The 22,724-nt window shown below is 49.6% G+C and overlaps 1 protein-coding gene across 4 annotated transcripts in view; it reads left to right on the forward strand.

Annotated features, from left to right (window-relative positions):
* Positions 1 to 22,724, forward strand: part of LOC122920399 (fatty acyl-CoA reductase 1-like) — a 69,498-nt gene that overhangs the window by 14,637 nt on the left and 32,137 nt on the right. For all 4 annotated transcript variants that reach the window (XM_044269862.1, XM_044269863.1, XM_044269864.1 and 1 more), the window contains exons 2-3: positions 12,553 to 12,756; positions 21,416 to 21,591. In XM_044269862.1, coding sequence (XP_044125797.1) covers positions 12,568 to 12,756; positions 21,416 to 21,591 — 365 coding nt within the window. In that variant the 5' untranslated portion in view covers positions 12,553 to 12,567. The remainder of the gene's footprint in view (positions 1 to 12,552; positions 12,757 to 21,415; positions 21,592 to 22,724) is intronic.

A 22,724-nucleotide genomic window follows, 5' to 3' on the forward strand; every position in this document is an offset into this window, starting at 1 on the left:
ATGTATTCCTACAGTAAAACAATCCAGACCCGTGCAGTAAACCGATATCTACGCGATGCCTGTGATATTGATCCGACCACGTTGCAAGCCTTATGCAACAATGGATGTAAACCCTTAAGTGTCGTACATCCAGTGTATGGAAGTGCGGGGCTGTCCTGGGTCACCGCGTCTCTGGAGGGGATCATGTTACGGACGTCTGATGCTCGCGGCCTCAGCACGCAGCAGTTTTAGTGTTTGGATTCGCTATTTGATCGCACGGACAGCATTTTGGAGTTCTGCCTGAAAACCTGCATCGAGTGCGCCCGGAGCAGAAAGCAAACACGGTCCTCGAGGCGTTGACTTTTGGAGGTTCCTTTTTGTAATTGTGTCTAAAGGTGCAGTGAGGAAATCTGTCACCTGTATTAAATACACACTTCTATCTCCATGGACGGCAGCCAGATGCCGGGGCCAGGTGTATACCGTCTTACGCCATAATCCAGGTGGATATAATATCTGCTCCTATTCACAAGGCTGAAGGGACATTGAAGCGTACGACCTTAAGTATTTTTCGATTTGAAAACACTGATCCGCAAAAAAGAGATGACGTCTAATTTTTATTTAAAAAAAAATATATATTTAGGGATTGGGGATAAGTATGTGACCGATGGGGGTCTGACTGCAGGAATCGAACTGATCACAAAAAGGCGGACTAGTGCCCCCGTATCAGAGGAGCGTTCATGCTGCTGCTCCATTCGGTCTCTATGGGACTTCCACAGACGGTGCTCGGCTACATCCGCCAGTCTGAATGGTAGCATTCGTGCTAGTCTTGCCGCTCCATCCATGTGGTGCACTAGATATGAGGATTGCTCTTACCAAGCTGTGCATGTAGCCGTAGCTTTTACACGGGCCGATGCAGAGCCTTAATGAGCGCGGGTTGACGATCTAAGGCTACTTTCACACTGGCGTTTTGGCTTTCCGTTTGAGATCCGTTCAGGGCTCTCGCAAGGGGTCCGAAACAGATCAGTTTTGCCCTACTGCATTCTGAATGGAAAAGGATCCGCTCAGTTTGCATCAGTTCAGTCTCCATTCCGCTCTGGAGGCGGACACCAAAACGCTGCCTGCGGTGTTTTGCTGTCCGCTTGATGAAACTGAGCCAAACGGATCCCTCCTGGCACACAATGCAAGTCAATGGGGACGCATCCGTTTTCTATGACGCAATCTGGCACAATGGGAAAACGGATCCGTCCTCTGACTTTCAATGGTGTTCAAGACAATGTTAAAGATGATACAAACGGAACCTTTCTGAACGGATGCAGACGGTTGTATTATCTGAACGGATCCGTCCATGACGGATCTGCACAAAACGTGAGCGTCAAAGTAGCCTAACGAGTTGTCTGACGCTGATTATAAATGGCGATTTACACTCCCCCCCCATACAGTTTGCCTATTGTCAGCAGTGATGATTTTTTAGGTGCCCATAGAAGATGCAGTCAGCCCTGAAAACTAGAATTCACCAGTGTCTTTTAGAGTCTGGTCTGTTGGCACTGGTATCATGGAGCCCCCAGCGATGGCTGCCAGTCATGTCCACCCACAGTGAAGACTTTGCTCTGCAGGTTCTGTCCAGTATTTGATGTTGGGTTGAGGCATTGCCCGGAAGAGCAAGTAAATATAACCCGATGAGGGGGTTTTCAGCCATTTAGGGACACAGGGCAGAACTGATTGTTGGGAATAGTTTGCCCTCGGATACAGTCACTTTTTTTTTTTTCCCCCCAGTGGTAGGACCCCAATCTGATGGCTATCCCGCATCCTGTGGATAGAGGATAACTTTCTATAACCGGAATACCCCTTTAAGAACTGATGTGACAGGGCAGCCATAGAAATGAATAGGGTCGCAACACGACTCACAAGTGTGCTGCTGCCCCAGAATAGCAAAAATCCAACACTGCTGGCTAAATTTTTTTTTTTTTTGCAATTCTGGGGTTGCAGCAAATGTGTGAGTTGCGCTGCGACCGCATTTCTATGGCTGATCTGTGATACTTGGACACTCGACATGTCTCGAGGGCAAAATCGCAGAGTAGTTGTACCCTAACACTGTCAGACCATCACTGCGGCCAGAGAGGACCCCCCCCCCCTGTAAGAGCATTAGACTAATCCAGCCAGTGGGCATCTTTACATGGCTCTGTCAATAGAATAATAGAGCTGTTATCCCGATTCTACACCTAGTAATTATTACCCTGCCGATAACCTCCTCCCCTCGCATCAGCAGTGAGCGGACACTGGATCACATATCTGTATAGGTGTTTTATGTCTCTGTGCTGTCTGCCATGGGAGGACACTAGATTATATTTATGACAAGGCATCCCTTTAAATGTGCCCTCTCGAGGTTGTCGGAGGACCCCAGGGGAGTGTTTGTGAAGAGCGCAGGTCACCGTCATGGATTTCCTGCCGGGATCATGTAGGCACGGTTGTTGATCTCTGATGTTGTTTGTTTTTGGTTGTCTCGCTGTAATCGACCAATTAGAGCCTCACGTTATAGGCGCCCGGGGAATAAAAGCGCTCATTTATCTGAGGCCGCCCGACGTGCACGTTGCTGTATGATTGTTAAAGGAACAATACTATTTTATATGATTTCAGCTGGAAATATTTATTTGTAATATACAAGCCAAACGTGTCTTAAAGGGGACCTGTTAAATATGGCAGCATGTACTGAATCTGCTCAGCTCCTCCGGCTCTAGAACAAGGCCTCATTCACAGGTCAGTGTTCCACATACATGTGCTGTACATGTTCTCCTCTGACAGTGCACGTCCCCATTCATTTTAATGTGTGTATTCACACATGTTTTAGCACGGGTGCATGTTCTATTATGTCCGTGTTCACGGATCTGTCGCGACAATCGTAGTCTATGGGTCCGTGTTTCATGGATCATTAGGAAAAGATGCATTGAAAGCTATTCAGCTGCACAGTGACACACCGATGACACATGGACAGTAAAAAATGGACACACGGACCACTTGCAGGTCTTCCACTGGCATCTTCAGAGTCATCACTGACCACCTTTTCACGGATTTAATGAGGCTTTACTTGTATTTCATTTAAATTCCTGTTTATTTTGGGCTTTGAGGTCCAGGAGGCGGTCCTATCGGTGATTGACAGCTCTGTCACTGATGGCACCGCCTCCTATGAGTGATAAATCTCCCCCATAGGGCTGAGAAGGAGGGGTTACCATACTTGTGTGCGTGATAAGTGACCAGTAACCGTTCTTCATGGCCTCCAAAATGGCTGACTATAGTTGCATGATAATAGAAGGTAAATTTTACAGAAAATTTACCTTCATTTTTGTACTACCTGGCGGCGGTGCGGTACCCCTGTCGCGGGCGCCTGTCTGCCGGCTGTGCGGTTCCCCTGCTGTGGGCTCCTACCTAGGCGTGGCGCAGTTCCCAAGCTACGGGCGCCTACCTGGCGGCGGCACTGCTGTCCTCTGTGGCGCCTACCTTAGAATAAGACTACTTTTCACATTAGCGTTTTGGCTTTCCGTTTGTGAGATCCGTTCAGGGCTCTCACAATCGGTCCAAAATGGATCAGTTTTGCCCTAATGCATTCTGAATGGAAACGGACACAATATAAGTCAATGGGGACGAATCGGTTTTCTCCGGCACAGTAGAAAACAAATCCGTCCCCCCCCCGGACGGATCCGCCCAGAAAAAAAAAAAGCTAATGTGAAAGACGACTGGCATCAAATCAGTTTTTTTTTGTATTCGCATCCATAATAGTTCCTGTTCCTAGGCCTCTGAAGTGTGACTGTCCTTGGAGACGTCTCGCTGACTTTACTGTCACTTTATGACCATTTCTCACTATATCCTCTCTTTTATTAGTTGGGAAATTGCTGTGTTTTTTTTGTTTCTTTTCCATGAGTGCAGCGAGCGTGCAAGTAAAATAAAGTACACAAATGTGGGTCTGACGCACTCTGTACTCGCTGGGAAGACAAAGCCGCCCTTGTCCGCTGACCCTGGGGACGGCTTGGCCTCTATGCTGTGAATGGCGGTTCGGACGGCCGTACCAGGGTGTATTGTGCGCCTTTCTCCAATCCCAGCGCACAACAACCTCTCCATGTACAGATTCCTCCAGTGTTTTATGGAATGTTATCAGTGTTTTATGGATGGGGATAATACTTGTGCTAATCAATAGCGAGTAGTTTACTCTGATAAGGTTTCTGTGCTTATCTCACTTTCACTCTGCAGTAGCCGCTTATCAATCGATTTATTCCCCCCCCCCCTTCCCCCCTCTAAGCAATGAGTGTTAAAAGCTTCCCCTGTGGACGGGCTATACTATTACAGGCAGCCCCCCTGCCTCGTGGGAGGGGGCTATAGTATTACAGGCAGCCCCCCTGCCTCGTGGGAGGGGGCTATAGTATTACAGGCAGCCCCCCTGCCTCGTGGGAGGGGGCTATAGTATTACAGGCAGCCCCCCTGCCTCGTGGGAGGGGCTATAGAATTACAGGCAGCCCCCCTGCCTCGTGGGGGGGGGGGGCTATAGAATTACAGGCAGCCCCCCTGCCTCGTGGGGGGGGGGGGGGCTATAGAATTACAGGCAGCCCCCCTGCCTCGTGGGGGGGGGGGGGGGCTATAGAATTACAGGCAGCCCCCCTGCCTCGTGGGGGGGGGGGCTATAGAATTACAGGCAGCCCCCCTGCCTTGTGGGGGGGGGGGGCTATAGAATTACAGGCAGCCCCCCTGCCGTGGGGGGGGGGGGCTATAGAATTACAGGCAGCCCCCCTGCCGTGGGGGGGGGGGGGGGGGGGGGGGGGGGCTATAGAATTACAGGCAGCCCCCCTGCCTCGTGGGGGGGGGGCTATAGAATTACAGGCAGCCCCCCTGCCTCGTGGGGGGGGGGGCTATAGAATTACAGGCAGCCCCCCTGCCTCGTGGGGGGGGGGGCTATAGAATTACAGGCAGCCCCCCTGCCTCGTGGGGGGGGGGGCTATAGAATTACAGGCAGCCCCCCTGCCTCGTGGGGGGGGGGCTATAGAATTACAGGCAGCCCCCCTGCCTCGTGGGGGGGGCTATAGAATTACAGGCAGCCCCCCTGCCTCGTGGGAGGGGCTATAGTATTACAGGCAGCCCCCCTGCCTCGTGGGAGGGGCTATAGATGTCAGAGAGGGGGCTCTGGTGGACCCATCCATACACAGGCAACCGGATAGAGAAGCCAATTCTTCTCCCCCCGCCACCATATAAAATGGGGTTGTGAAGTTATTCTATAGTGTCGTCATATATATTAATCTCTGTTAAAGCGGTTATCTCAAAACCACATTGATTCATCAAAACCTCCTATTGAACTGGCTAGGATCCATGCACTTGTATTACATAATGTTCTGGTAAGGAGGTGCCAGTCGGAACAAGCAGAGCCTCCGTGGGACTTGAATGTCTTTTAGGACCACATATTAGAGAAAGAGGGTCATGTCCTTAAGGTTAAAGGGTGGGGTGAATGCTGGAGGGGACTGGAAGAGGAGAACCTGGGATTTGATGACATTTCTTCATGGTCATCATGAGATTAAAGGGCATCTGTCAGCAAATGTGTACCTGTGATGCTGGATGACCTGTTGGCAGCTGAAGGCATCTGTGTTGGTCCTATGCCCATATGTGCCCGCATTGCTGAGAAAAATGGTGTTTTAATATAGGAAAATGAGCCTCTAGGTGCAACGGGGGTGTAGCCATTACACTTGAAGGGTCTGTTCTCTCTGCACTATGACAGGGCCAGGCAGTATAATCATCATTGCCAAGCCCTGTCGAGCAAAGTGCAGAGGGCGGGAAGTTGCAGAGAGAGCATAGTAACTAGGTGTAATGGCAACGCCCCCGTTGCTCCTAGAGGCTCATTTGCATATATGAAAACAAAACTTTTCTTTGCCATCACTGTGTACATTATCCCAGCATTGTGACATCAGTGTGCATTCTCCCAGCCCTATGACATCACTGGGTAAATTTTCCTTGTGTTGTCACGTAACTGTGTGTATCCTCCAACCCTATGACATCAGTGTGTATTCTCCCAGTCCTGTGTATTCTTCCTGTATTGTAACATCACTGTGCATTATCCTTGCTCATTAAGAAAAGACATATAATTAAATACTAAAACATTATAAGCTTTCAGGTTTTTACTGCTTGTGCTTGGAAGACGTAATATTAATGTTGCTATGGGCCCCCGTGATTACTTAGTGTGCTCCTGGTCAGGGCCAGGCATGATGTTGTTTTCTCTGCCTGGCCCTGTCAAAGTGCAGAGGGAGAACCAGTTGAAGAGAGAGCAGAGCCTCTAGGTGTAATGGTAACGCCCCCGTTGCTCCTAGAGGCTCATTTGCATATATTAATACATAATTTTTCTCAGCAATGCGGGCACATATGGGCATGGGACTAACACGGATGCCTTCAGCTGCTAACAGGTCAGCCAGTTTCATAGGTACAAAGCTGCTGACAGATGCCCTTCAAGAGTTTGCCTCAGTTGTGTCCAGTCTTCCCAATCATAAGTGAGATGGTGCTTAGACCCCGGCTGTCAGGGCATGGGGTCTGATGTATTTAGGGGATTTGACATCCCCTTCTCGACTGATGCCAGTGGTCAGTTTGGCAGTAAGGCTGTTCCTCTAAGCACATACTGTATGTCAAACTCGCGGCCCTGCAGCTGTTGAAAAACGACATCTTCCGTCGTGCCCAGACAGCCTGCAGATCTCGGGGCATGATGGGAGTTGTAGTTTTGCAATCCCAAGAGTTTGAAATCCCTGCTCCACAGTGCCTTTGCCCTCACTAAACGTTGAACGGTCGCGTTGCTGAATCGCAACATATTGAAAATAATTGTGGCCTCGTTGTGAATCTCAAGTTGCCAAAATGTCAGCAGGTTCTGGACGGCCGCTCGCCGCCGTGACTTGCAGGTTGCAACACTATTACATTCACTTTCATTATATTGTGATGTAGCCTCACTATACATCACACATGTATTCCTAATCTAGGGATTACTCGGCTGTTCTCGTAACTCCCATAGAAACGGTAAGAGGATTCTGGGAGTTGTAGTTTCAGAACATCTGATGTGCCAGAGGTCACTAATCCCTGTCCTAACCTAAAGGATCATGTACACTGACAAGAGATTTACAGCATATGTACATTTTCCGATCATCCAATGTGGAAGATGTACGGGGAAGCTGTATATGGCGGGTGACAAAAATGGGGGCAGTTTTGGTTTTCTGGTTGGAGTTTTTCTAGAACTTATTGCACAAGTCAACAGTCAGCACTCCTGTGGTGAAACTACAACTCCCAGCAGGTTCCAGTTACTTCTGTGGAAGTTCTGAGAATGGCTAAGAAAATATGCATGCTAGGAGTTGTAGTTCAACCACTGCCTGAGGTTGCTGATGCCTGACATATCAGATTGTTATCCATAATGATATTAAAGGGGTTTTCTCTAGTAGCAGTCCCCCCCCACAGGATAGGAGATCAGTATCTGATCGCTAGGGGTCCAACTGCTGTAAACGCCAACATTTATGAGATCGTAAAATGCGGCAGTAGTACATGTGACCACGTCTCCATTCACTTCTGTCGGCCTATCGGAGATCGGGACCTCTGTTCTAGTGGATTCTGGGAGTCCCAACAGTCAGACCCTTGGTGATCAGATACTGATCCTCTGTGCTGTGGATGGGAAACACCCTTAAGATAGGTTGTTGTGTATGGGCCCTGGGCAAGGGGATCATGGCATGGAGGAGCAGATGGCACTGAAGGAGGGGGACATGGCAATGGAGGGGCAAATGGCACTGGAGGAGGAGGACATGGCAATGGAGGGGCAAATGGCACTGGGAGTGGGGGACATGGCATGGAGGGGCTGATCTGATGGCAGTGGGGGACATCACATGGCATGGAGGCACTGGGGGACATGGCAACGGATGGCATGGAGGAGCTGATGGAACTGGGGGGGGGGAACTTGGGCTGATGGAACTGGGGGGGGGGGGAACTTGGGCTGATGGAACTGGGGGGGGGGGAACTTGGGCTGATGGAACTGGGGGGGGGGGGGAACTTGGGCTGATGGAACTGGGGGGGGGGGGACTTGGGCTGATGGAACTGGGGGGGGGGGGACTTGGGCTGATGGAACTGGGGGGGGGGAACTTGGGCTGATGGAACTGGGGGGGGGGGGAACTTGGGCTGATGGAACTGGGGGGGGGGGGGAACTTGGGCTGATGGAACTGGGGGGGGGGGGAACTTGGGCTGATGGAACTGGGGGGGGGGGAACTTGGGCTGATGGAACTGGGGGGGGGGGAACTTGGGCTGATGGAACTGGGGGGGGGGGGCTGATGGAACTGGGGGGGGGGGGGGCTGATGGAACTGGGGGGGGGGGGGCTGATGGAACTGGGGGGGGGGGGGCTGATGGAACCGGGGGGGGGGGGACTTGGGCTGATGGAACCGGGGGGGGGGGGGGGGACTTGGGCTGATGGAACTGGGGGGGGGGGGGGGAACTTGGGCTGATGGAACTGGGGGGGGGGGGGGGAACTTGGGCTGAGGGAACTGGGGGGGGGAACTTGGGCTGATGGAACCTGGGGGGGGGGGGAACTTGGGCTGATGGAACTGGGGGGGGGGGAACTTGGGCTGATGGAACTGGGGGGGGGGGAACTTGGGCTGATGGAACTGGGGGGGGGGGGGAACTTGGGCTGATGGAACTGGGGGGGGGGGGAACTTGGGCTGATGGAACTGGGGGGGGGGGGGGGAACTTGGGCTGATGGAACTGGGGGGGGGAACTTGGGTGATGGAACTGGGGGGGGGGGGAACTTGGGCTGATGGAACTGGGGGGGGGGGAACTTGGGCTGATGGAACTGGGGGGGGGGGAACTTGGGCTGGAACTGGGGGGGGGGAACTTGGGCTGATGGAACTGGGGGGGGGGGAACTTGGGCTGATGGAACTGGGGGGGGGGGAACTTGGGCTGATGGAACTGGGGGGGGGGGGGAACTTGGGCTGATGGAACTGGGGGGGGGGGGGGGAACTTGGGGCTGATGGAACTGGGGGGGGGGGAACTTGGGCTGATGGAACTGGGGGGGGGGGGGGAAACTTGGGCTGATGGAACTGGGGGGGGGGGGAACTTGGGCTGATGGAACTGGGGGGGGGAACTTGGGCTGATGGAACTGGGGGGGGGGAACTTGGGCTGATGGAACTGGGGGGGGGGGAGGGGGGGAACTTGGGCTGATGGAACTGGGGGGGGGGAACTTGGGCTGATGGAACTGGGGGGGGGGAACTTGGGCTGATGGAACTGGGGGGGGGGGGGGGAACTTGGGCTGATGGAACTGGGGGGGGGGGGGGAACTTGGGCTGATGGAACTGGGGGGGGGGAACTTGGGCTGATGGAACTGGGGGGGGGGGGAAACTTGGGCTGATGGAACTGGGGGGGGGGGGAACTTGGGCTGATGGAACTGGGGGGGGGAACTTGGGCTGATGGAACTGGGGGGGGGGAACTTGGGCTGATGGAACTGGGGGGGGGAGGGGGGGAACTTGGGCTGATGGAACTGGGGGGGGGGAACTTGGGCTGATGGAACTGGGGGGGGGAACTTGGGCTGATGGAACTGGGGGGGGGGGAACTTGGGCTGATGGAACTGGGGGGGGGGAACTTGGGCTGATGGAACTGGGGGGGGGGGGGAACTTGGGCTGATGGAACTGGGGGGGGGGAACTTGGGCTGATGGAACTGGGGGGGGGGGAACTTGGGCTGATGGAACTGGGGGGGGGGGAACTTGGGCTGATGGAACTGGGGGGGGGGGAACTTGGGCTGATGGAACTGGGGGGGGGGGGAACTTGGGCTGATGGAACTGGGGGGGGGGGAACTTGGGCTGATGGAACTGGGGGGGGGGGAACTTGGGCTGATGGAACTGGGGGGGGGGAACTTGGGCTGATGGAACTGGGGGGGGGGGGAACTTGGGCTGATGGAACTGGGGGGGGGGGAACTTGGGCTGATGGAACTGGGGGGGGGGAACTTGGGCTGATGGAACTGGGGGGGGGGGGGAAACTTGGGCTGATGGAACTGGGGGGGGGGGGAACTTGGGCTGATGGAACTGGGGGGGGGAACTTGGGCTGATGGAACTGGGGGGGGGAACTTGGGCTGATGGAACTGGGGGGGGGGGAGGGGGGGAACTTGGGCTGATGGAACTGGGGGGGGGGGAACTTGGGCTGATGGAACTGGGGGGGGGGGGAACTTGGGCTGATGGAACTGGGGGGGGGGGAACTTGGGCTGATCGCACAGGGGGGAACGAAGGGTGTTGGGGGTCTGAGTTTTTATAAAGGAAACAGTCTATTTTTTTTTTTTTTTTTTTTTTTTTTTTTTTTTTTTTTGAGTACTGATTAATCCTAAAAATAATCGGTTGCTGCAGCCCTAGTATGGGCAGAGGGCTGGAGAAATGCTTTCCTGTCATCAGGGATTTCCTGCCATTCCTCCCGCTCTTCCGGTCTCCGACACGAGCACCTGGAGGCAGACGTGGGTGTAATACCCTGCGTGTCATTTGTACAGTAGTCGGGTTTGATAAAATGGAAGTTTTCATGTTTGCTTGGTTTTGTAGGAAAATATGTACAGTTCTCCACCTTTTGGTAGGTTACCAAGTGTATTTTGGACGGCTCTACAGCAACCCTTCATGATCCAAGGAGGACCTGATCCAATGCAGGCTTGGGCAGTGTTTGTCTGGTGGTGACTCATGGCACCTATACGCCGGCAAGGCAAACATAAAAAAAGTTCTGTCCCGTATCGCGGTTCGAACGCTGGCACCGCCTGCTCTGTGGGGAAGACCTGTCATGCCCGACCTTTATCTAACACCATTCGTGATGCAGTTTACGATGGAGAGATACGCCATAATGAAGAGGTGCCCGCCTGTCATCAGTGCACCACAATCTGAAATCTGCCGGCTAGGAGCTGGTGTACGTTTCAGGCATTACTTGCACCAGAAAACTGGCCCAAATGATGGTGTATGTCAAGCAAGATTTGAGGAAAATAAATTGGAGGTGGTCAGCCACTCTATAGTCGCTTTACCCTCATTTGTCACACTTTATTGGGGTCCAGGAAGCTGAGATAAACCGCAGCACAACCCTTCAGTCCGACTACAACCGGCTGCATCCGTTTAGAACGAATCTGTTTGTATTTTATCAAAAATGAAGGGGGGGGGGGGAAACGGCACTAAAACTGTTGTAAGTCAATGGGAGCTGGATCCGTTTTTTTTCGTATCCGGCACCTTTGACTTAGGGTACTTTCGCACTAGCGTTAAAGTTTTCCGGTGTTGAGTTCCGTCACAGGGGCTCAATACCGGGAAAAAAATGATCAGTTTTATCCTAATGCATTCTGAATGGAGAGCAATCCGTTCAGGATGCGTCAGTTCAGTCCCTCTTACGTTTTTTGGCCAGAGAAAATACCGCAGAATCCTAAACACTTGGCGGAATGGTTTACATTGAAGTGTATTGGTGCCGGGATTAAAATTGCTGCATTGACTGATCCGTTCTTCCAGTCTGCGCATGCGCAGACATTTAAATCTGTGAAGAAAATAAATACCCGATCCGTCTGACAACCGTTTGCATCCGGATTACCGGATCCGGCAGGCAGTTCCGGTGACAGAACTGCCTGCCGGAATCCTCTGCTTCAAGTGTGAAGTACCCCAAGATGATTTTTGTTGCCGGATCAGGCTTGTTCAATTTCCTACGCCGGACACAAAAATGTTGCGTGCAACTGTTTTTTGTGCCCGGCATGGGATCGCAACAAACTGGAACGGAAAGCATTCTGGTGCGCTCCTTTTTCCGTGTGTTTTTTTTTTTTTTTTTTTTTTTTTTTTTCCTTTTCTTTTCTTTTTCAGTTTTCTCCCCATGGACCATGAATGGGGACAAAACTGAAGCGGTGTGCTGCGGTTTTAAGACGCTGTACCGGATCTCAAATCCGGAATGTGAAAGTAGCCTTACCTGCCTTTGACATAGAGGGAACCCTGCAGTTTTTGACAGTAGTCTCCCCTCCCCCAAATCTTATTTATATTAATTTGTGTGGTGTTGATATGACATTACCATTAAATGGCGCTTTATTAACCTCCTGGATCTGTAAGCCGCCAGCGTGATCGCGCCTGGTCGGGTCTTGTATAAGGAGTCTTTCACACGAGCAACACAGATTCGGGGCCTATTCAGGAAAAAACTGATGGTTTTGCACGCAGGTTTAGGGCTCATGCACACAACCTTTTTGTCCACATCATTGAAAACCGCTTTTCACCTGGATGCCTGTTTTTCACGCTGCCCATTCATTTCTATGGGACGAGAGCTGCGGGAAACAATGGACAGTGTAAAACATCCTGCGATGGTCTATGAATCTGCAAGTACCTATAGAAAGGAATGGGTCAGGATTCAGTCCATTTGCAAAACGGTTAACATCCTTGCTCTTGTGGAATTGGCCTCAGGACACATTCCCACGAATGTGCGACGGCTGTGCCCGTTTTGTGGACCATAAGTCTGTGTCATGCTGGGGTAGATACGGTTTTCTGCATTCTCGGAGCTCACGGGTAGGATGCTCGGATTGTCACCACTAAATATCCTCTCATTCTGTTCTTTCTACAGGACTTAAGGTTCACCATGATATCCATTCCAGACTTCTACAGAGGGAAGAATGTCCTCATCACAGGGGCCACAGGCTTCATGGGGAAGGTCCTGCTGGAGAAGCTGCTGAGGTCTTGCCCGGGCATCAAGGCGGTTTATGTGCTGGTGCGACCCAAAGCTGGCCAGAAGCCTCAGGAACGAGTGGATGAAATGATGAGCTGCAAGGTAAGTCATGGGACGTCAGCCATATGTCACCTCATCGTGTTGTCAGAATAACCGTTTTTGCATCTTGTGATCGCGACGTCCAAGGACGAGCTTCTGTCTGATCTCCGCTAGAGACTTGTCAATCACAAGGGATTGTGAACGTTTTTGTTGACGTAGGGTGGGATGATATCGAAAAATCCCCACAGTAACATTAAGAAATGTATCATGATATCAAGATATATGATAAATGCCCATTTAGAAAAAAAACAAAAAAAAAAAACTTGGGGCCACAAGGAGCAGTTATAATGTGTGGGGGGTATAAGGAGACATTATGCTGTATAGGGTGGTCACAAGGAGACATTCTACTGAATGGTGGGGGCCAAAATTAGACGTTACACTGTATGGGGGGGGGGGCCCACAGTGAGACGTTCTACTGTATGAGGGGGGCCACAATTAGACGCTATACTGTATGGGGGGGGCACAAGGAAATGTTATACTGTTTGTGGGGGCCACAAGTCGAGCCCCCATAGAGTATAATGTCTCCTTGTGGCCCCAATGTACCAGCCGGAGTGGTGCACAGGGATTTCGCTCACCAGTGCCGCCGCTCTTAGTCTGAGGTCCCCGTTCCTCTTGTGCAACATGTGTTGCGACACGTACCGACTTGGGTGCGCAGCCTGCTGACGTGTAATGTGCATCGAGGGCCAGGATGGGATGTGTGTTGGCGCACATAACACGTTGGTACGTGTCTATGCGATGCCTGTTTTTTGAAGCTGTCAGCGCTAAGTGCTCCTATGATGTCACTAAAATACTGCCGTAATTAAGAAATTGTGATATAGCCACATCGCTGTTTCTCCTGCAATGTGCTCCTGTAGGTCCCGGTTTATCGCCCAACCCAAGGCTGACAACAGGTGATCAGGGGGCAGCGAGGATAAAGACGGATGGAACAGCAGATTGCATTCAGATGCAGATTAGTGTGGAGTCCCTCTGAGTTTTGGGGCTTTGCCAGTTTCCTGTGTTTTGCCCTCTGTTCACCTTCAGATAATTATACCACTGATTCTGACATTTACTCTCCTGGTTAGGGCCGTGGTGAATCCCATGTGGATTTAAAGTGATTCTCCCTTGGTAGAGACGCTTGTCTGCCATGGTAACCAGCACCGGGACCTTGAGTCGCATTGTGCTTGCCTTGTACGTGGTGTCGGAATCGTAAAGAATATGCAGAGAAGTTGGCGGCATGTATAGATGCCTACGTATGGGTAGATACCCTGAGATACTGCTCAGGAGGGGGAAGAATAAAATGTTCCCCTTGATGACTTGATTCTTCTCTACATTGTCTTGAAGGCTGTATTGTCCTTGCTCCAGGGATAGCACTTGTTAACGCTTTCAGGACTAGGGTCTTCAGTTGCTGAAATGTCCACAGCAATATTTTTTACCTTTTTTTGGGGGAATGAGGGGGCCTCATGCGTACAACCACGGATCTGCAAAATATGAACCCTCCCGCGTGCGTTCCACATTTTTTTTTTTTTTTCACTCCCTCGGCAGGGCGGACCAAAATAGGACCTACTTTACAATTTGCGGAACAGACTTCCTGTCTCTTGAGAGCAGCCCTCATGGGCCATAGACACAATGGACAGGAGGAGACCCCATTGACTTCTATGGTAGACTTTTCTACATGGCTGTGCAGAGGCTGGGAGGAAGTAGATGAGCTGTAATATCACCTACTGTAAAGGGTGGATCCCATGTTATCCATTGTAAGAGTTAGGTAGCGGGGTCGTCTCTGGGATTGACTAGCACACTCTATTGCCCACAGATTCCAGGCAAGCTCAGTTCCATCAACTGTCCAGATTTGTCAGCAGGGGTACCTAAATAAAACAAAATTATATGCCTGTCCGGTTCTAACTATACAATCAGGAACTCCTGACTAACCTGGTGCCAGCCTAACACTGGGCCCAAAACATAACCATATCGTTTGTACCACCTGCTATGCTCTCAGACTCCCAGAAGTCCTGTTCCTGGGCAGAGTCAGAGCGACACCTGAGGAGTGATTACCTGACAGCCCAAAACCCGGACTGTCCGGATGAAGTGGGGGCCCACCCTTCTCTCCCCACTCCAGCAACACAGGCCCGAAAAAAAGTTTTTTTTTTTTTTTTTTATACACTGAACAAAAATATAAGCGCAACACTGATTAGACAGCATGAATATTGCACAGGTGTGCCTTAGACTGCCCACAATAAATGTCCACTCTGAAATGTGCACCGTTTTGCCTTACTGGGGGGGTCAGAAAACCAGTCAGTATTTGGTGTGGCCACCATTTGCCTCACACAGTGCAACACATCTCCGTTGCATAGAGTTGATCAGGTTGTTGATTGTGGCCTGTGGGATGTTGGTCCACTCCTCTTCTATAGCTGTGCGAAGTTGCAGAATATTGGCAGGAACTGGAACGTGCTGTCGTATATGCGGATCCAGAGCATCCCAAACATGCTCAATGGGTGACCTGTCCAGTGAGTATGCTGGCCATGCAACAACTGGGATGTTTTCAGCTTCCAGGAATTGGGTACAGATCCTTGCAATATGGGGCCGTGCATTATCATGCTGTAACATGAGGTGATGGTCGTGGATGAATGGCACAACAATGGCCCTCAGGATCTCGTCACTGTATCGCTGTGCATTCAAAATACCATCAATAAAATGCACCTGTGTTCATTGTCCATAAGATACGCCTGCCCATACCATAACCCCACCGCCACCATGGGCCACTTGATGCACAACGTTGATGTCAGCAAACCGCTCACCCACACACGCTGTCTGCCATCTGCCCTGAACAGTGAAAACCGGGACTCATCTGTGAACAGAACGCTTCTCCAATGTGCCAGACGCCATCGAATGTGAACATTTTCCCACTCAAGTCGGTTACGACGACTAATTGCAGTCGGGTCCAGACCCTGATGAGTACGACGAGCATGCAGATGAGCTTCCCTGAGACGGTTTCTGACAGTTTGAGCAGAAATTCTTTGGTTATGCAAACCGATTGTTGCTAGAGCTGTCCGGGTGACGTGGTCTGCGGTTGTGAGGCCGGTTGGATGTACTGCCAAATTCTCTGAAACTCCTTTTGGAGACGGCTTATGGTAGAGAAATGAACATTCACTGCACGGGCAACAGCTCTGGTAGATATTCCTGCAGTCAGCATGCCAACTGCACGCTCCCTCAAACATTGCAACATCTGTGGCATTGTGCCGTGTGATCAAACTGCACATTTCAGAGTGGCCTTACATTGTGGGCAGTCTAAGGCACACTTGTGCAATATTCATGCTGTCTAATCAGCACCTTGATATGCCACACCTGTGAGGTGGGATGGATTATCTCGGTAAAGGAGAAGCGCTCACTAACACAGATTTAGACAGATTTGTGAACAATATTTGAGAGTAATGGGTCTTTTGTGTATGTAGAAAATGTTTCAGATCTTTGAGTTCAGCTCATGCAAAATGGGAGCAAAACCGAAAGTGTTTATACTTTTTGTTCAGTGTAAAATTTTATTAAATATAGATGGGGAAATGGGGAAAAAAACCTTGACCTATTGTTTAAGGGTACTTTCACACTTGCGGCAGGACGGATCCGACAGGCTGTTCACCATGTAGGATCCGTCCTGCGGCTATTTCGCCGTGCCGCAGCTCCGTCCCCATTGACTATAATGGGGAAGGGGGCGGAGCTCCGGCGGTGCACGGCGAAAGGCCGCCGGACTAAAATTACTGCATGTCAGGCTTTTTAGTCCGGCGGCTCTCGCCGTGCTGCGCCGGAGCTCCGCCCCCGTCTCATTTTCTGAAGACACATTCCCTTTTAATGTGGTGCCAAAACTAGTAAATTTTTTAGTCCCCCCCCCCCCTTTTCTTTAAATGTATTTCTACGTTTTTTTTGCCAAGTCATAGCAAGATGCAATCCTGTTATTGTCACATGTATAGCGATGTCAAATGTGTGTACTGTGCCCCATATGCATAACTGCAAAAATGTCCGAGGACTCGTGGTCCTCATCTTGATTCGAGCTGGGATATGTAAATGAGAACAAGTTTCTGTCTACAAAATCTTGCATTTTTGAATACAAAGAGCAGATGGGGGACGGAGAGTCAAAAATAGTGGTGCGTAATTACAGTATGTGTGTGAATTTGGGCTAACACATTTTGCATGAAATAGATGCAATACTACGAGGCTGCAGGATGCCAATCTAATGTGCACCCATACCATGGACAATGCTTCAGATGATACATAAGGTGGGGGGGGAGCTGGATTTTAGCAGGGCAAGAGGAGGTTAAACGGGTCTGGTAACTGGGATTAGCATAGGCTTTCTTATGTTTGATTGGGAGAGTGCTTGCGGCAACAGAAACCTTCCCACACTGCTCTCTTGGCAATGGTGGCCGGACAAGTTTAAGTGTGTGTTGTCCAGTCTTAAGTCGGGGCCTCTCTTCAGGATAGGACAAACGTGGGTGCAGGGTGTCTGACTTCTGCCGATCAGCTAGTGATGCCCTCTCCCCAGGCTAGGGTGGGTGCACGGTTTAGGGCCCCTGCTGATCAGCTAGTGATGGCCTCTCTGATTTCTAGAGAAAGTGTTTCTTTCAGGATCCTGCAGACTGACGCACAGTTGAGTGTAGATTTATTTATTTTAAATTTGATTATTTTTTTAATTCTCTATTTTTGTTAGTATATTTGGTAGATTAATATCTGGGTACTTTGGCCCAAGTCTGTCTGCAAATCAGGGCAGGAAACTGGAGTCGCCCTTTTGTATCTTATCTTTGTGTCATTTGACATAGATTGTGCCCTGGGCTCACGTCATGAATGTATCTTTGGCAGACGCTCCTATCTGATACAGAACCGTGCCGGAGAGATCGCTACTACACCTTGCCTTTTAGGCACTTTTTATAGTGTGTTTAATTTTTATTTTTTATCTTTTGGTAATGCAAAGATTTATAGTTTTAAAGGGGTTGTCTCACTTTGGCAAATGGTGTTTATCATGTAGAGAAAGTTAATACCAGGCACTTCCTAATGTATTGTGATTTGTCCATATTGCTTTCTTTGCAGGCTGAATTCATTTTTGCAGACTTAAAAAAATAATAATAATTATATATATATATATATATATATATATATATATATATATATATATATATATATATATATATATGCTCCTGAATACATTATAGCACAATGACACTGGCTGCTGTTAGGCCCCTTTCACATGGGCGAGATTTCCCCGTGGGTGCAATGAGTGAGGTGAACACATTGCACCCGGACTGAATTCGGACCCATTCATTTCTATGGGGCTGTGCACATGAGCAGTGATTTTCACGCATCACTTGTGCGTTATGTGAAAATCTCAGCATTCTCCTCTTTGTGCGTTTTTCACGTAACGCAGGCCCCAAAGATATGAATGGGGTTGCGTGAAAATCGCAAGCAAGTGCGGATGCGGTGCGATTTTCACGCATGGTTGCTAGGTGACGATCGGCATGGGGACCCGATCATTATTATTTTCCCTTATAACATGGTTATAAGGGAAAATTATAGCATTCTGAATACAGAATGCATAGTACAATAGGGCTGAAAGGGTAAAAAAAATACGCATAATACTCAATACGCAGACGGTGCAACGGTACTTTATTTCAGTGGTTAAAAATCAAACGTCCAGTTAAACAAAATCCTCGTCTATGGAAAAAAGCGGAACTGACACGAAAAGATAATACGTTTCTGTGCATGAGCCCTAAGGCTGTGTCAGACTCTGCCAATGATTCTCAGGAGGGAGGCGTTCCTTCCCGGCAGTCGCCTGATCACTAGCAGAAGAGACGGCTGCCTTTTACATTCAGCGATCTCCTCCACGGTATAGGGCGGAGCTATCATTATACCATCGTCGCTCCTCCCCATGCTGTCCAGTTGTTTGCCTGCGGCAGTAATTTTTAAACCTGTCAAAGGATTTGGATTGCCCAATAATTGAGCGTTTGCTTGTTCGGGTAATCGGCAGCAGTATTACACTGCCAGATCGTCGCAAACCAGCATTACTGCAGACACTCGTTAGTGATTGGCCCGACAATCGCCTGGTGTAATACAGGTTTTATAAAAACGCAATGCTTTAGAATAGAGCTCTTTTAACCCCTTCAGGATCGAACATTTCCGCCAAGGTTTTTTGAATGTGACATTACAGCATTAACCTTGCACTAAAAATGACGGGACATCCTTATTCTATGTGTCAGTACGATTATGGCAATACCAAATGTGTATAGTTATTAGTAGGGATGAGCAAATCGACTTTGGATGAAACATCCGAAACAGATTCGCATTAAACTTTGTTTCAATACTGTACGGAGCGAGCGCTCCGTACAGCATTAGAATGTATTGGCTCCGATGAGCCGAAGTTAATACTCGCGAGACTTTGCGTAATAACTTCAGAAATTGATTTATACTGTAAAAAAACATTTGCCGAACTCTGGTTCGGTTCCAAGTCAGACAGAGGGAGCCACCATCGTTCTGTCTAACCAGTTCGGTATGGACAGTGACATCTGAGGGGTTAATTGTCGGGTGTTGGCATCATCGCCAATCCCGGTCACTGCCAGCAGATGTCTGCAGTATTATACAGCCAACACCGCCACACCTATGCTCTGCTTGTGAGTTCGCTCCATACATCCCCAGCACACTAATGCCGTACATGCACAGCATTACGTATTAAGGAGGTTAACAGCCGAGGGGAGTTAAGATGGTGGCGGTTATAATACCCGGGAAAACAAGCTGCTGTCGCCTGATTGTGTCACTGCAGCTGGAGCAATGGCCGCTGCCTGCTCCTCGCTCTCTCTGCTTTGGCTCATACAGCGAGGCCTGACTGAGCCACCCCTTCTCATCTCTGGTGTTCACAGAGCTAACCGGTTGACCTGATGGGATTTTAATATTGCTAGCCTATTCTCAGGTTAGGCCTACAATATCTCATCGGGGGATTCAACACCCCCCCCCCCCCCCCCACCAATCAGCTGTTCAGCAGTGGCTCTGGTGCCAGACGTGGTCTCTGTCCATTGTGCAGTGTGGGGGTCAGCAACCTCTGGTGCTGCAGCTGTTCTGGAACTACAACTCCCACAATTCTCCTTTCACTTCCTTGGGAGTTTAAAAAAGAACAGATGAGTAAGAATGCATGCTGGGAGTTGTAGTTTCACAGCAGCTGGCGTGCCGAAGCCTGCTGATCCCTGGTCTAGTGCAGGGATGGCCAACCTGAGGCTCTCCAGATGTTACAAAACTACAACTCCCAGCATGCTGCACAGACTGCCAACAGCTATCGGCCTACAGCAGGGCATGGTGGGAATTGTAGTTTTACAACAGCTGGAGAGCCACAGCTTGGCCATGCCTGGTCTAGTGGATGGAGCTCGTAACCGCAGAGCTGCTCCCATTCACTTCAGTGCTGCAGGTCCCTGCCCTGTCCACTACACAACGGACGCTGTGTAGTCCTGGCTCCTACTGCTGAACGGCTGGGTGTTGAACCCAGGGCGTTAAAATCCTGGAAAATCTCTTTAAGGAAGGGTGCAGCCACATAACTTTTTTTTTATTTTTTTCTGCTTATTGCAAAATACCACAAAGTTCATGCACTTTCACAAGTGTTTTTTTTTTTTTGTGTGTTTTTTTTTTTTTATAGCTTTTTTATTTATTTTTTACACATTTTATCTCCTTTTTGAGATGGAAGGAAGATCATAAATGGCACATCTAGAGCATGATATATTTCGAAAGAAACTGTGCAGAATTATTAAATAAAACCCAAATAAAGAATACTACTATAAAAATTTTAGAAAATTGTATTAAAACATCACTACAAAACGGCGTATGTAGGGCATTTTCTGATTTCCAGCATGCAACATCTGATTGTGGCATTTTTTGGTTCCAAAAAAAGGCAATTTTTTTTTTTAAGCCATATGATGAAAGTACCCGAAGACCTCTTTGCAGCACGGTTAGCTTAGGTAGGGTACTGGCTCTCCTTAAAAAGGGGTTTCCCAAGATCATCATACTGATCGGCGAGGGTCTGACACTCATCGGCTCTGCTCGCCAAGAACAGCGCCGTCCATCGTATAGTGGCTGTGCTTGGTATCGCAGCTCGGGCACATTCACTTCTATGGGTCTGAGCTGGGCCCAGGTCACGTGCCAGATGAACTTGACGTCACTCGGCCTGCGGAAGGCTGAGAGAAGACTGTGAACACCGCTGCCTTCTCGAACAGCTGATCAGTGGGGGTCCCAGTTGTTTAACCCCAACCGATCAGATACGGATGACCCATTAAAAGGTGTATAGGTCTCGGAAAACCCTTTTTTAAAGAGACTACGGGAAAACCGATATGCAAATGGAAATCTCGAAAGGAAAATCCGACTTAACAAGCCTATGTTCCCTCAGCATAGTTGGCAAAAAGTGAAGGTTCTCCTGTAAAGGTCGTCATTATTCCCCTGGGATCTGTACTGGGCCGTGTGGTGATCTAGCACCAACACACTTGGCGGTTTTCCTCATTGTGCACCCTCTGAAGACTCTTCATTCTCAGTCTGTACATATATCTATCTTTTCTGCACCATATTTTTTGCAGTTCAAGTGATATTACGAGATGTCCAGATACTGAATATATTACGTCTCTTCTTGGTATTAATATTGCTGGAAATGTGTCAGTAATGGATTCTCTCCTTCCTTCAGCTGTTTGACAGGTTGAGAGAGGAGCAGCCGCACTGCGCAGAGAAGCTGATTGCAGTGAGCAGTGAACTGACGCAGCCGGAGCTGGACCTCAGCAAGGAAGACCAGGACACCTTAAAAGACTGCATTGATATAGTGTTCCATTGTGCAGCCACAGTCCGCTTCAATGAATCGCTTCGGTGAGTATATTGCCATTTAGACACTTGACATAAAACCAAATTTAAAAAAACCCCATTAACCCTGTGTTTAATGGCCGAAAAACCCATTAACACAGGCGGAGAGCGGGAGCGGCATGGCCCAAGCCCAATACAACTGAGTATAAAGTGGTCTGATTAGGATAACCTCTGTCTGACATAATGGAGGTGAACCCCCCCCCCCCCCCCCCCCTTCCATCTATAAACCAGAATGGTGAGCTGCTCTGGTGGACCTGGACTGTCTTTTTATTACATGGACAACCATACAGGACTGTGATTGGCCCAGGAAACATGGTCTGTGTGTTGACTGCATCTGCCGGGCCGACCGCGGCTCCTCTGACCCTAACTGACTGTATCTGATCGCGGGGCTATTGCCGTGTACTCGCATGATGTCAGTACACTGCAATAAACCTGCCTTCAGGTACAGACTGACTGTATCCTAAATTACTTGGAGGTTCTGCAGTTGTTTTTTTAAACTGATGTTCTATCCTCTGGATAGATCATCAGCATCTGATCGGCTGTTTGAGCTAGAACAAAGCTAGAACCAGCCCTGTACCTCACATGGATCCAGAGATCTCCCCATTCATTGCTCCAATTGTTCTGTTACCTTATCTTCAGGCTGGCCGCTCGGGGAGCGTGTCTTTTCTTCTGCAGCTCTCTCCCGATCACAGCTCGGGGGGGGGTGTCCTTTCTTCTGCAGCTCTCTCCCGATCACAGCTCGGGGGGTGTGTCCTTTCTTCTGCAGCTCTCCTCCCGTAACTCCCAAAGCTTCTAACAGAAAATACGACTGGTGGCACACTGAGCACGTGTGATTACATCAGTGAGTTTGACAAGAAATAGGGAAAAGAACAAACAGCAGGTGGCGCTATACAGATACATTTTATTGAATAACTCAGTGGCTATACTAGAATTTTTATTTATTTATTATTACATGCAGATACAGAAGTATTCAGATCCAGGTGCTGGTTTGAAGAATGTAGAATTTCTTTTGTGGCACCACCCCTGGTTGGGAGTTGTAAAAGTCAATGGCAAGGCTCAGGCCATTCATTTTTCTATTTAAGAGAAAATCAATGGGTTGTCCAGGATCAGAGAAAGGAGTCTGCTTTTTATTTTTATTC

Source organism: Bufo gargarizans, chromosome 10, assembly GCF_014858855.1.
Source record: "Bufo gargarizans isolate SCDJY-AF-19 chromosome 10, ASM1485885v1, whole genome shotgun sequence".
Taxonomy (NCBI): domain Eukaryota; kingdom Metazoa; phylum Chordata; class Amphibia; order Anura; family Bufonidae; genus Bufo; species Bufo gargarizans.